This window comes from Poromitra crassiceps (genome assembly GCF_964638095.1).
Source record: "Poromitra crassiceps genome assembly, chromosome: 18".
Classification (NCBI taxonomy): domain Eukaryota; kingdom Metazoa; phylum Chordata; class Actinopteri; order Beryciformes; family Melamphaidae; genus Poromitra; species Poromitra crassiceps.
The window spans coordinates 23,730,035-23,745,019 of NC_139636.1; the positions used below are offsets into that span (position 1 = coordinate 23,730,035).

General features: G+C 41.8%; 1 protein-coding gene across 2 annotated transcripts; it reads right to left on the reverse strand.

Annotated features, from left to right (window-relative positions):
• incenp (inner centromere protein) lies at nt 1-14,832 on the reverse strand. Of its 2 annotated transcripts, XM_083654522.1 has the most exons (21): nt 14,676-14,832; nt 13,646-13,797; nt 13,327-13,437; nt 11,674-12,521; nt 11,497-11,533; nt 11,086-11,122; nt 10,435-10,567; nt 10,280-10,310; nt 9,769-9,847; nt 9,497-9,634; nt 8,306-8,326; nt 6,306-6,415; nt 6,013-6,130; nt 5,710-5,796; nt 4,474-4,610; nt 4,168-4,288; nt 3,137-3,277; nt 2,178-2,225; nt 1,763-1,828; nt 1,083-1,236; nt 1-701 (listed from the first exon to the last, which is right to left on the reverse strand). In XM_083654522.1, exons 2-21 carry the CDS (start codon nt 13,786-13,788, stop codon nt 520-522), a joined length of 2,742 nt encoding a protein of 913 aa, XP_083510648.1. In that variant the 5' UTR covers nt 13,789-13,797; nt 14,676-14,832; the 3' UTR covers nt 1-519. The 2 variants fall into 2 exon arrangements, with proteins under 2 accessions (XP_083510648.1, XP_083510649.1); XM_083654523.1 differs by lacking the exon at nt 8,306-8,326.
• Nucleotides 14,833-14,985: the final 153 nt, after the last annotated feature.

Genomic DNA, 14,985 nt, shown 5'->3' on the forward strand with positions numbered 1-14,985 from the left:
TTTTAAAACAAATAAAAGAGGAAGAAAACCCTGACCCCATTCCCAGTGGTTTCCAACTTGAGGTGGCAAGTGTCACACAGCAAGTGTCTCCAGCTTTGGAGGTTAAATCACTCCTAAGAACAATGAGTTTTTACAAAATATTAAAATAAGCAAGAAAAACAGAACATGTGAATAGGGAACAACAATTTGAAAACTATAGGAGTTTTTACAAAATATTAAAATAAGTAAGAAACAGTGAACAGTGGGGGAAAATAGAAGCCCCCCCCCCATGGCGGACAGACCCTAGCCTGGGTAAACCCAGCCGCCACGTGACCTGCTCTCAGACCTACGAGTCACTACCTTGTGACTCGTAAGCAGGGTAAGCCTGAGAGCAGGTCACGTGGCGGCACGTGGCGGCTGGGCGGGCTTTAATTTCAGGCCCTGCCCCTATCCCATCCCAATCCCAAGGAACACTACTTTATTGAAGACTAGACAGTTTAGATAATACAATGAAGAAAACCCTGACCCCATTCCCAGTGTTTAACACTGGTTTGCACCTCGAGGTGGTGAGTTCCAAACTGCAGAGCTGGTGCGTTTGAAATAGCGAGGTTTGCTCTTATTGAAGATGTCCTCCAGCTTTGGTGGTTCAATCGCTCCGAAGAACGAGACGAGATCTGGAGGGTTATAGTACTGTTTCACGATGAGCTGCTGCAGATTTTGACCTTGGAGGCGGAAAAACATGTTAAATTTAAGCATTGTGTATGGAAAATGTACAGAGTTGGAAATGATAAGGTTATGTAGGCTACGCATAGAGTGCAGCTCTGAGATATTGAGCAAATCTGGTAAAACTTATGTCATTTCTTTTTTGATATTGAACCCTAAAAAGGTTAAAAATAACAAGATACCACAAGAAACGCAAACATTCAAAGACCATGAATATGTGAATAACTAAATTCTAATTCAAACTCATGCATTACAAAGTGTCACAGTAAAATGGATTCATAATCTATATAAGATTACAGCAGCTCAGATACGTTGTGAAGACTGAACCGATAGGTATCATCATAAATAACGTACAATAAAGTACAATAGTTTATCCATACCTTGTGCCCACGATGGTATTGGTTTCCGTGGTGCAGACTCGTCATCGGTCGAGTCGTCGCTATTTTGATCCATCCCATAGTCCTCACCGTTTTTGCTCAAAACAAGAGGCTTGTTGCCGCCCTTCGGAGTGATCTTATATGACTGAGGAGATTTCTGTAGGAAAGGACAATATGCATTTTGAAGCATTATTTGAATTCTGAAACTGATCAGTAACATACCTCGGTTTACGACAGAAAGTTAAAATGCATTTAGCAAAATAATATAAAATGACTGCCATCTCATGCATCATCAAGTTTGATACCGTGGTCTGACTAGTTTATGATTGGCCGGCAGGTGTGCATTAAAACCGTGTAACGCACACATAGCCCGGCTCAAGTCTAATCACATGTAAATTCATCGGCTCCCCAACCTACACAGCTGTTTAATCAAACAGCACAGCTAAAGATTTTGATTGCTAAACTTGCACCAAAAATGTGAATGCTTTCATTTTATATTGTTGGCAAATGACCGTGGTATAAGCGGGATAATCAACTCCAAGATGTGCGTTATACGATTTTAATGCACTTCGCGGAGGCAACCGCCGAGGGTGGTTCTTCGCCTCCACGTCATGCATTAAAATCGTATAACGCACACCTAGTCGTTGATTATCCCTTATATATTATATAACAGCATATTTTACCTCAATATCCATAGTCACATTCAGGGCACATGCACCCTTTGCTTTTGGTGTCTGCATCACAGAACGCTGAGAGGATCAAGAAGAAAAGTGGTACATATCAGTCTTTTGATCACTGCATCACAGACAATAAAATACCTTCATTCAACTAAATTTATGCATGTCTTGTTAATACTGAAATAGTATGGATACTGAACTGCAATAAAGTTTGATTTATGTTGAACACCATTACCAACTCTCTCACACACAAACACACGGAAAAAGCGACCCCCCGCCCCAATACTACTTATTAGTTATATCTTGGTCTAGGTTTAAGATGAAAACTGATGAAGTACCAAAAGATTAATATAAAATGTTTAGTCGTCTTATTTTCCAAGTGTCTATGGTGGGTAGATTTATCACACGACTCTGCCTTTACCTCGATATCCACGGTCTCATTCAGGGCAGGACCCTTCCCAGCAGGAGCCTTCATGACAGAGCGCCGAAAGGAGCAAAGAGAAAAGTGCAGTACATTTAGTTCATATATCACTGATTATGAAACGTCCTCCATAAGGGATGCCTGCAACTTAAGGCCTTATCAAACATCTTAAATGATAAAAGCTAAGGGGGAGATCAATGATCCTAGTGTTCCAATGTTGTGCCCACGGAAATGTGACTTGGCAAACATTTACTACTGTTACTTTACTGTGGATGTTATTTAAGTTTATTAGGATCACTATTAGCTGCAGCAGCTATTCTAGATGTATGTATGTATGTATATATATATATATATACATACATACATACATACGTGTATATACCGTAATTTCCGCACTATAAGCCGCACCGGACTATAAGCCGCAGGTGTTTTAATGTTTTTTTTTTAAATTGTGTTTTAATGTTTAATTACCATATGTAAGGGTTCATGCACAGAGGGGATTGTCGGGAAAGAGATGGCTGTTTGAGGAAGCTCCCATTTATTAACATTTCAACAAAACAACATAACACAACACCACCTGTGTTTTTTTTTACAGTGCACACAGTGTCTGCGGTGTGGTGAAAAGAGGGCAAGAGAGGAAATTAAAACAGAAGTGGATTTATAGTTAGAAAGAGTGCTGAAGAGAGATTTTTTTTTTTTTTTTTTCTGAAAAAATCCATAGATAAGCCGCACCGTTACATAAGCCGCAGGGCCAAAAAACGGGGAAAAAGCCGCGGCTTATAGTCCGAAATTTACGGTATATACACATACATATCATGGTCATTTTTAAGAGAAATATTTTTCATGTTCATAGAGGCTATTGCAGATCATTAAATTGAAAATAATTCCCCTTTAAGCCAACATATACTAACATTCAAGTGTTAAACCGAATATTAATAATTTCTTTCCTGCCTGCTCACCTGAACATCAGCAGCAGTAATATTCTTAGCAGCCGCCTCTCTCTGCTTGGCGGCTTCTCTCGCTTTAGCAGCTTCCAACTCTTTAGCAGCTTCCCTCTGTTTAGCAGCCTGCTGTTCTGCAGCCAATCTCTGCTGCTCCTCCTAGTTTATCAGGAGAATAAAGTACTCACATTTACAATTTGGATGAGTTATTTGTATTCATCAAGCAGTTGTTACCCGGGGGAGCAAATGAGCTACGAGTCATTAACAATATCTGTGGTTTATAAATGCAATTACCGGTACATTTTTATGCACTTTCCTCTGAAGGCTCTGAAGGCATCAGTTGCTCCAAGGAAGCTGCTCTGTGGCCACCAGTAAGTTAGTAACAGCCTAGTACTGGGCAAGTCCCAGCAATACATTTGTGTATGAATGTGAAGTAAAGCATTGCCGGAAAAAAACAGCGTGTGCTCAGCAAGCTTGATGAAGCTTGGATACATGAAGGTTAAATCATTGCCAGCATGGCATTACTGCCATGTCCTGAAATGTCCAGTGTTTCCCCTACCAGTCTACAGGCCTGGCGGAAAAATAACTTTTTTTTTTAAAAGATTTTTTTCCTGCTCTCCCCAAAATTTCAATAAACATTTATGGCATATTATTACAATACAGCAATACTGGTGTTGACAGTAATAGAAAATGCCAAATCATTCAAAACAATAAGCATTTTGCTTTTAGGAGCATTGCGCCAGCGTGCAGCGCTGTTCCAAAACATGTCAACATGTCATTGCCTGCGAAACGCACATCCCATAATACAACTGTTCGCATCGCATCCCATAATAGTATGATGATACTTGGGATGCTTTTGTGAACAGGTTAGCTAAAAGTTTAGCATCGCCAGCGAGGGCCCCGACCGTTGCGGTCAAGGTACGTTTCGAAATCCCTCCAGGCCTGAGAGATTTTCTAGGGGAAACACTGTAATCTAATGTGTGCCATGTGTTGTATTGTATTTCATTCTGTTCAGTGTAAAACTAACTTCTTCATGGACTAATCCTTACCCGCTTTCTCCTTTCCTCAAGCTCCTTTCTCTTCTCCTCCAAGTCTCTCCTCTCTTTCTCCCTTGCAGCTCTCTCCAGTTCCCGCTGCAGAGCAAGAGCCCTTGCTTTTTCTGCTTGCTCCCTGAAGAACAGGATTCAATTCAGCAAAACAAACTGAACGAAAATACAATTCCTACCAGTCCACACTTCATTACCACCTTCACCAATGCACATTTCAATTTAATGAAGTATCATGCTCAAAAGATAAATGTGCTAGTTATTATGCTACTAGCATAATACAGTTACATTAAAAAGTAAAGGACCAACCTTTCAGCAGCAGCCTGTCTCTCTTTCTCAAGCTCCTGCTCCCTTGCTCTGCGGGCCTCGGCCAGCTTGCGAGCACGCTGCTCCTCTTCCTCTGCCTTCTGCTTGGCCAAGTGTTCCTGTTGACGCTTCTCATCATCCTAGAAAATAAATAAATAAAAGGCAGGTTACAAGAAAAGTCCAATCACTATGATCTGAAGGTAAACAAAATTGACATGGCAATAAATCAATCCCAGTTACTTACATTTAAATAATGAAAAATGACCTGTTCGCATCCTTATTCCAAGGCAAGTGCACACTTTGCAACAGAAACTCCAGAGATGGGCAAAATAATTGCCAAAATAAAAGCCAACCATCAATTCCGACAACTAACCAATTCTAAAGGAATTGGATCAATTCAATGACTGATCAGTTGTTAACTCAATCCCCGCCTGAGTTTCAAAAGGAAGTCACCAGCCACCGCAAGAGTTCGCTCTCAGGAGAGGGGATGCGGGTCGCACTATCGTCTTGCCCCTTTGGGCGACTGGTTGTCCATGTCTGGAGGTCAGGAGCAAATGTACCATCTGAGATTTACACGGTGTGAGAGTTTACAAACTGGATTGCTAACTAAACTACCTGAGGACATGTGACGTGTATCAGCACCTTGCATCATAAAAAATAAAAAAAATAAAAAAGTTTGATGACCGACTGCCCCGCTGTCATGGAGTCGGTGCCTCGGTCAAAGCTGCTCTATACAATAACGGTGGCTTCTATGTCATTTTGGAAGTGCAGTAGCATTTCATACGGTAAGAGAGCCATCTATCACACGACGGCAAAAACATTAATACATGTTATCACGTCAATGGCAGGGAAGCATCGTCTCATGAATGACGTAAAAACAAGTCAATGGCGGGGAAAGAGTTAAGCAGGTCATAAGAGGAAAACCAATAAACAGGCGCTTTAGGCAAAATAAATCCTAGTTTGTGAGGACAATGTGAAACAGCCCATATCAGTTACTGTACTCAATAGTGCAGTGGGGGGTAAACAATAAACATACTGCTCTGTGCAGTAGTCAAATCAGGTTATCACTTTATCCTCCAGTGGAGGGGTGATAACGAAGCCCCACCGCTGCAAATTGTTCTCACCGTGAGAAAACGATGCAGCAGCGGGGCTTCGCTACTGAATGTATCTGGTGGAAAACCAAATGTGCATGCAACAGAAAAAGTTGAGTTATGACACAAAAATGAGTAATGGTCTCACTGCTTGCTTCTTCTTTCTAGCCTCTTCATCCAGTTTCCGCCTCTGCTCCAGCTCCTCCTGACGTTTCAACGCCACCTTCTTCTTGGCCTGGGATCAAACAGGCACAACAGCAATGATCGTTAGACCAAAGTCCCCCCCCCCACGCACTCCTTCAGCGCTCACAGCGAACCCAGGACCTTCTAGCTGTGAGGCGTCAGCGCTTACCACTGCGCCACCGTGCCCCCCACCGGTCCCCATGCTGCTTTGAGGTGGATTAGCACATGCAATTTCTGAAGAATCAGAGTAATGACATTGATTACACACCTTATCGTTCTTCTCATCAATAGCCATTTTCTGTTCAATCTTCTTTTTCTTTTCTTCTTCTTTCTGTTCCCCCTTTACTCTGGCCTCAGCCACTCTTTTCTGCCTCTCATCCCTTTTCCTAAAGCAAAAAAATGAATGAATACATTTCAAAACAATTACAACTTCAAACCAAACCAACTAAACAAAGACAGACAATGTCCATGACAGAGTCATATGTCCAGTCGGCAGACATGGAACCAAAGTACAAAGTTATTTTGTACAGGTCCGAATGCAATACCACATTGGGTGCCAACCTTTTGAGTTCATCCTGTTTCTTTTTCTTGTCTTCTTCCATTTTCTTCATTCTTTCCTCCTCTTGCTCTTGCTTCTTTTTAAGCGCTTCCAGTTTTATGCGCTCCCTTAACTAGGAGGAAAAAGTTACAATGGAGTTTAGATACGGATGTTGTTAACACAGCAGACTGGTACAGTAATAGGTGGTGGTAACGGTCAAATGGTTCCAAAATGGCATGTGGGCAGGGGTGTAACGGTCACAAAATTCACGCTTCAGTATGTTTTCAATACAGCAAAAAAGTAGAAATTCCAGAGAAATGTCCTTGACTTAAATTATTAACTTAATTTATTTTATTATTTTCAAGGTCTAGTTTAAAAATATGTCTCAGTTTTAGTTTACCATGATATCCTTGTGGAAGACTTGCACTGTTGAGCAGTGAAAGATTTGTTTAGGTTTTCAATGCATATTGAACCTAAACAGTTTGATACGTATACGTGTATTGCTACATCCCTACAGTAGGCTACTGTAGCCTATGTGGAAACAGATGACTTCCCAAAACAAAAGACACCATAATCCTGGGATTAGTTTAGGCAAAAATCCACCCAGACAGAATTTATTTTATTGCTATGTTCTTACAGAGTTCAGTGGAGATGCGTGGTTCTGGGAACCTAGAACTTACCATTTGAGTCTATTGGTGGTGTTGTGGGTCTAATTCAACGTAACATCTAGGATAGTTGCAAACTTCAAACCTCACAAGCCAACCAACACTCATTCTCATCTACCATATCCTTCCTTCAATAACCAAGCTAGATTTCTACACAGGAGCTCACCCATATGGCACAAGCCAGGGACAGTTACATCAGCTGTGCATTTCTAAAAATGCCACAAAGCTATATTAACCATGCAGTCATGGTTACGGTATATTATAGTCTGATTTCCTCTAATAATAATTTTTTTTTTTTTTTTTACCTTTATTTATACAGGGGGAGTCTCACTGAGAGCAATGCTCTCTTTTTCAGGAGTGCCCTGTTCACATTCACGCACACATTCACACCTGGAAGCTGACCAGTACAACCACAGTCTGATCTGCTGGCCACTGATCAGCTCCACTGGAGCGGTTGGGGTTAAGGGCCTTGCTCAAGGGCACCTCAGTGGTGGTAATGAGGGAGGGGCAAGCGCTGCCTTTTCACTTTCCCCACCCAGATTTATCCTGCCGGTCCCGGGGATTGAACCGACGACCTTCCGGTCACAAGCTCGCTTCTCTAACCATTGGGCCACCACTGCCCAAAAATAGTATTCACACAAGAAACAGGACCACTTAGCGGACCATGTCATGGTTGCCAAACTGTCCATAAAATAATATATTTTAATGTAATTTCACAAAAGGACAGAAAAAGGCTTGTGCTGAAACGTCCATCATTGCTTGACTGCTGCTTTGAAGGTATTAAAAAACCAAAAGGATTTATTTTGAGTGCTGGTTTTTCTGTCCTTCTGTATATTGTTTGCGCCTTGCACCTTAGCTTTTGAAACTTTTTTTGAGAGTGCTCACTAGTCGTGACTAGCAGTCACTGACTTTGTGGACAATGTAATTTCACAAAACATCAACATTTATTTTTGGCTCACGGCCATCCACCCAGATTAATTTTGGCCCTTCATACGAAAGAATTTGGACACCTGTGTTATATATTGAACTCTCCTGGATCATAGCAACACATCTTCTGTTTATAGATGGATTTGCCATTCTACCTACTGCAAATCACAAAATGTGTTTTAAAACACAGTGAATTGTGATGTTATGGTAACCATTTAAAAAGGGTTGTTCTATCAAAACACTGCAGAGACTCAGGATTAGTAAGCCATGAAATCAAAGACAATTTCAGAGTCAGTGTACAAGTGTAGACAGGGGAGTGTCAAGTGTACAAGAAGTGGTGGATTAGGGCGACACACGTTGCCAAACAGACTACCGGTATTAGAGACCACCAAACGCCCAGATATTACCCAGTGCCATAACCTTACACTTACCACTAGACCATCACTAGAGAACTGGGGGAAAGGAGAAAAAAAATCCACATAAGTCTAACCACATAGTTTGACTGCTAAACAAGACTGCAAAAATGCCCTCAAATCAAAGCACACACAACCTCACCAAATGTGAGGTTTTCTATGGAAATTCAACTGTTAAAACAAACAGATTACCCACGGTTCCCAATGTAAGGCTGAAATAAAGTCAAGTGACTTCTGTGACACGATGTACATAGGAGGATTTCTTACTCCGTCACTTAAATTTGCACCCTTCCCTGTGTTGTCCTGAGCTCCAAAAAGTTCTAAAGGGATAAAGATGATAGCTTCCACTGTAGTGAAAGAAACATCAAGGCTTCGGCCACACTGATCCGTTGAAAAACGTACAGAATTACTAACGATAGATTTATGTCTGTTGCTTTGTTTTGGAACGTCAGCATTCTGGCATTCATATGAAGCCTCCTCAAACCTGATTTTCTAAACGGACGATGACGAATCCATTCAACTTGGTTGAAATTTCTTTCTGCCTGTCAAAACGGATGGAAATCTGCCGGGGACGGACGCGTCATCAGTGCTGCCAACGGATAGCTGTCGTTGAAAATTAATTGAAATGAACGGAGACGTACAGACACAACGGATGAATGTGGCCACGGCCTTACTCATGTCTTAACCCATTGATACCTGATGCAGCATTTGTGTGTGTATCCCTTTAAGACCGTGAACCGCGTCAACGCGGTCTTAAAGGGATACACAAACAAATGAGGGATACACACGCAAATGCTGCATCAGGTATCAATGGGTTAAGGAACACTCAGCCGATTTTCAATGTCGAGTTATTTTGCACATAATCTCACACATACCTGAAAACTGTTTTGCTGGCATTCATTTAGTTTGACTATTATTGAGAGTTGATTTTAGTAAAGTTGTAGACCAGTGATGTCATTTTGTGCATGAATGTGTGAGATTATGTGCAAAATAAATCAGCATTGCTTTTCGGTGGAGTGTCTCTTTAAGTTACACCATTTCTCTGAGATATGACTCTTTTTACATTTTGCTCCCTGCATAGAAGTAGAAATTCCCAGTTCTCATTTTGCCTAACTCAAAACTTTGTGAATTTCCAGAAATTCCTCAACCCCTAAATGACTAAATGTGACTGATTAAAGCCACTGATACTAAAATATGCCGACTACAAACCTTGAGATCAGACTTCAAAGGAGTGGTGTGTTTAATGAAAGACTTGGTAACAGAAGTTCGGGCCAGGGAACTTGGAGTCATCATCAGCATCTTGTTCTTCTGCACAGTGTGGAGAAAAGCTCTCATATTGGGCCTTACCTAAACAAACCAAAAAAAGTATTAAGTTTCAATCACATGTCATCACTAGTTTTTTGATTAAGAAACCAGATTTTATTATTCGACCCAACCAAACATTTTAAACCTTTACGCCCAGAAAGATTTTCTCATCTTACACTCTTTGGAATGGAGACCCTTTTCATGGGGCTTTCTTCACTATGGGCAGGTGCTTTGCGTTTGGTGCTCTGCCGCAACCTGGAGACAGAAATGAAAATTTTATTTTAGAACAGTGTTAGCCCATTATAGCTCAAAATATACAGGTCCATTTTACCCCAGCATTTGAAAATGCAAGCCACAAAATATACATAAAACCAGTGTTTAGTAATAAAGCTCAAGTTTCATTTGATTGTCATTCAAGCTATACAGAATGAAATTAGCTCACAAAATACAATTCAGAACTAGTACTAAAAACTGACAAAGATAATAAGGTAAGCTATATAAATGAAATACCGGTAGTCTCTAACTACTATTGCGCTCGCGCGCACACACACACACACTCCTGAAATGTATACAATACATTTATTATGCAAGCATATATAAAAAAATAAAAAAATATGTTTGAACATTAAAATTACATGTTTGGTACATTTACAACTAGAAGCAAAATATGTTAGTTTTGTGTTTTACCTTGAACGTACGAGTGGATTTTCATAGGCAGCTTTGAGGAAAAGAGATGGGGGAGACATATTAAGTAACCTCAGTACACACCTGGTCTATCAGTTACCAACTCATCGTTACCATTCAACAAGAACAGTTTATAATGAAATTCAGAGTCCCTGTACCTGAACCATCTGGTGTGCCAACTAGATGCTTGGTGGTCGAAGTGGAAGGTGCCATGGTGGGAGAGTTTACAGGCCTCAAGGTCGAGCGAGTAATGCGTCGAATGGGGCTGACTGTGTTCTGGTCCATTGTTTGCTATGTTTGATAAAAATCAATAATAAATATCAGCTGCTCAATAGCACAACTGATAACACTGTTGTTCTCTAGACAACAAAAATAAAAATATTAATAATAAAGGAAAAATGATTAAGGGTGCTTTCTCACTGGGAACGATCGCTTTCGTTCTGTTCCGTTCCGTACCCAGGAACGATTGCCCCCCTCCCCTCTCAGCTTTCACATTACAACATTTCTTCCGCACTCGGAAACGGAACAGAGTGCACTTGCGTCATCCTGGAGTTTATCCTCGCCCGTGTGTTGTCTATGTGGTTCTGAACTGTTGGCTTTCACACTCGCAAGTGTTCCGTGCCCGGGCACGACAAAGTGCTCCCCAGACCACCTTTTCAAGTGGATCCTGTCACGGTTCCCCGGCATGGAACGGAACGCAACGTTCACACTCATCAAACGTTCTGAAACTGGGGTCAATTTGGGGAGAAGTGCGCTCGGGAACAGCACTGGGGCGACAGTGAGAAAGCACCCTAATATTCATTTCATACCTCTGGAGCGACCTCTGCAAGTCCGACTGCCCCCATCCTACAGTAAAGAAAACATACATCCACCATGATTCAGGGAAGGAACTAACCTTTTATTCTCTGGCCAGTGGCTGGTCCAACAATTTATCAGCCACTTTCAACCATTTTACAAGTAAACTACATTGTTTATATAATTGGACATGGGAATCATGGCCTTTTACCTGCCAAAGTGGCTGGTTAAGTAGTAGACAAACTTATCAGCAGCCACTGTCAAAATGGAGCAGCATCTGCCTGGTGGTGGCTGCTGTTAATGTCCCACATAGTCAGCATCTCTAACAAACTATCATCTAAACAAGCTTAGGTCAGGTAAAAAAAAAGAAAAAACATTCTTTACACATTCACCCAGGCATAAGAAATATTTTACTCATCACTTACGCCTGTTCATCCTCTTCAGAATCCACGGAAGAGTCCTCTATAATGGGGTGGGGAGGAGTATTAGCCACAAATAACAATATAACCCATTGCTTAACCATATGTAATGTGTGGAACTCACAAGACAAACTCCCAAACCACACCTGGGCAATGTTCCACCAAATGTGGCTCCTTACTCACCACTGACATTACTGCTGATCATGGAGTCACCCAGGCGCTGCTTCTTCTTTTGGAAAGAACGCCTGGAGGCCCGGCGCACTGACTCCTGTGTCTGGCTGTGGCGCAGCCCTGCCAGTGAGTGCCGCAGCTTGAGGGAGACACGCACAGAGCTCCGCCGTGAACTCTTAGGTGAGGCGGCTATCGCAATTTTAGTCGCTGTGCGGCCAGGAGAGGATTCTCGCTTCTTCGCCAACTCAGCTGAGTGGCGGTCGGCTGCAGTGATACTCACGACCACCTCAGGTGAGGGCATCTTAGGTTCTGGCTTCCTAGCCATCTCAGCTGAGTGGCAATCAGATGAAGTGATCTTCACCACCACCTCAGGTAAGGGCATCTTTGGTTCTGGCTTCCTAGGCATCTCAGCTGTCTGGCGATCAGATGAAGTGATCTTCACCACCACCTCAGGTGAGGGCATCTTAGGTTCTGGCTTCCTAGGCATCTCAGCTGTCTGGCGATCAGATGAAGTGATCTTCACCACCACCTCAGGTGAGGGCATCTTAGGTGGAGAAGCGGCTGTGATCGATGACCAGACTGGCTCTCTCTCTGTCTCTGTATTTTTCACTTGGTTCCGTTTGTCCGCCTTCTCTTCCTCTACCGTTGCCAGCTCCTTGTCCAGCACAGAACTCTCTTCACAGCTGCCTGCAACCACTGCCACCTCAGGCTGTGTTTGTTTGTTTCTGCGGGTGGTCCGTTTGGGCTTCATGGGGATGGCCTCAGAGGTGGAAGCCTCAGGACCATCTTCAGGTATGAGGTTCAGTGTTTTCACAGAGGAGGAGACACGGCGAAGGTTGCTGCGCCGTCCCTTTGAAAAACTGGACAAGAAAGCAACATTTATTTACAGTGTAAACGAGTGCAACATGTTCAGCCTTGTACAAGTTTTAATTTAAGAAATGTGAAAATAAGAGCATTAAAGCCCCCCTCCAGTGTATTGTCATCCTTAAGATATTTCACGTGTTGCTGGGTCCTGCCCTGGTCTGCTGATTAGCTAGTGTTCGCCAGTGTATTTTGTTGGAAAATAACCTAATTTTGGGCTCAAAGTCCTCAAAATAAGCTCTTGGTCAAAACAGGGGATGACATCAGACATTGTAGTGGTCTGACATATGATGTTCAGATAATACATTAGAGTATACAGTTACAGTAAATAGCTGGCATTAGCATTAGCTAGCTGTGAGCTACATTACTTATGTGGGTGCAAAACGCCACTGAATAACCAGTTTGATATAACTGTTAACCAGTTCGAGTCACGCTCTTTCCATAAAGTCCACCAGCTTTGATTGCGGTTGGCTAGTTGTTGATATTATAACAATATATGTTTTTCCGAGATGCAGGCAGACTGTCATGGCGGCGACTGTTTCCTGTATTTCCACTCTGGGCACAGACAAAGAGTTTAACAAAGAGAGAACAGACAACACCTGCAGTCATTATGCTGCAGTGGAATAATGGGTGGAACAAGCCATTAGCTTCGGTTCTTATCAATTCAACTTCTTTGGAGCAAATGATGATGTGCGTTGATACAGCACAGACACATCTACGTTTTCATAGGACATCAATGATTGTACAGGTAGGAAAAACTGACTGGACGGGGGCTTTAAGGAAAATGTAACTAAAGCAATAAACCTTCGCCTGGATTGATTTTCTTCTTGACGCCCCAAAGACACACGCTTCCTGCGACTGTTCTTTTTCTGGGATGGAGTTTTTGGCATCAACTCGGGCTCCGTATTAAAATCACTGAAAAAGAAAAAGAAAGTTATTTTCAAAGCAAGTAGCTTGAACGCAAATCTATGTCGAAATGAAGCAAAAGCTTAAAATGATAACGATGATAATAATAATGTGCATGAACAGAATCACAATTTAGCACAACTACATTTGGAAGGTGGAACCCTGTGAAAGGAAGTTGAGACAATTTAGATTATAATATTTTTGGTATCAAGCCTACCTTGAGAACATGCGGTTGGCTTCTTGTTGGATCTCCTCGAGCCAAACCAGGTGGACATCATTAATGTCACTGGTGAATTCTTGTATTTTGCCATCAAACATTTGCATGAGGGACCGTATAGATGATGATGATGAGAGATTCATGGTGGCAGCCTAAGGGAAAGATTGCACTGTTAAATAAAGACCCACTGAGTTAAATAAAGACCGACTGAGGCAACTAAATACAAATGGATTGCAGTGACATCTGGAGGGTTCAGGCTAGCAAACAATGTGTTATTGTTAATGATATGTATGGTATGTTCATGTGTGTGTAAACTTCCGTTCTACCTGACATTTCTACAGGTTGGAAGAGAGTTGGGGGGCAAGAACATGACAGGAACGATTAAGGGAAGGCAGATAACATTGATCATTGAAGATGCCATTGATTAAATCCCATAAAAATTGTGCATTTCGTGATAAAAGCATATAATTTGGTACAAAAAGAATTGGATATCGGCCACCGACTGGCTGGCAGCCTATGGAAATGGTAACTGCAATAAAGTTGTGTAGACTAGTCTAATACTGATGATCTTGGTGCACGATGAGGTTATGTTTGGGCAGTTATGGCAATCACTTTTTTGAGTCTTTAATAGTTACTGCTGAACGTTAATCATCTAACGTTAATCATCAGGCATGCATTTGCGAAATGTGTGCATGTTTTTGTTTTTTTCGTGGATTGTTTTTTATAGGCCGGGGTAACGTTATCATCGTGTGATCGATCCCTCCATAATGTTAACGTTAATAGTTATGCGTTATAACTGCGAAAACATAGCACTAGTCAACAGTTTACACTAATGTTAACGTTACAATGACAAATACTAAATGTCTAATTAACGTGACTAGAAAACAGAGACATGCAACTAATTTGGGTACGCAAGCTGGCCGTAGTTGTTTTTATTTGCCGTTTATTTGCCAATATGGCTAATATGTAAGGTTAGCATCAGCCAGCTAACGTTAGCGATATTTTCCCTCGTTAAATAAGTTAACGTTACCTTTGATATCCAAGCTGTTGAAATATATGTCGATGGTCGCTGCTCCGCTAACGTTAAAACCTACCCCTACTGCATGCTTCACTTAATAATACACGATCTAAAATAGAGGAATTCTCGTATTTCCTTTAGAGCTCGTGAGTAACTACAGAATGTCTACTTCCTCTTCAGTGTTGACCGCTTAAACCGTTCAAAACTTCGTCCACCAATCGCAAGGCTTTTTGTTCACGCTTAAACCGTTCAAAACTCGTCCACCAATCGCAGGGCTCCTTCTTCGTTTTCTTCTTCTGTGGAGTTTTATGGCGGCTGGCAT

Bases quoted from the DNA above. Each gene is read 5' to 3' on its own strand.
- incenp (XM_083654522.1), bottom strand. From the start codon at position 13,788: ATGAATCTCTCATCATCATCATCTATACGGTCCCTCATGCAAATGTTT. The intron at 11,123-11,496 runs GTAAGTGATGAG...TCTTTACTGTAG, and splicing joins TCTGAAGAGGATGAACAGGC to GATGGGGGCAGTCGGACTTG. The intron at 10,568-11,085 runs GTATGAAATGAA...TATCAAACATAG, and splicing joins TTGCAGAGGTCGCTCCAGAG to CAAACAATGGACCAGAACAC.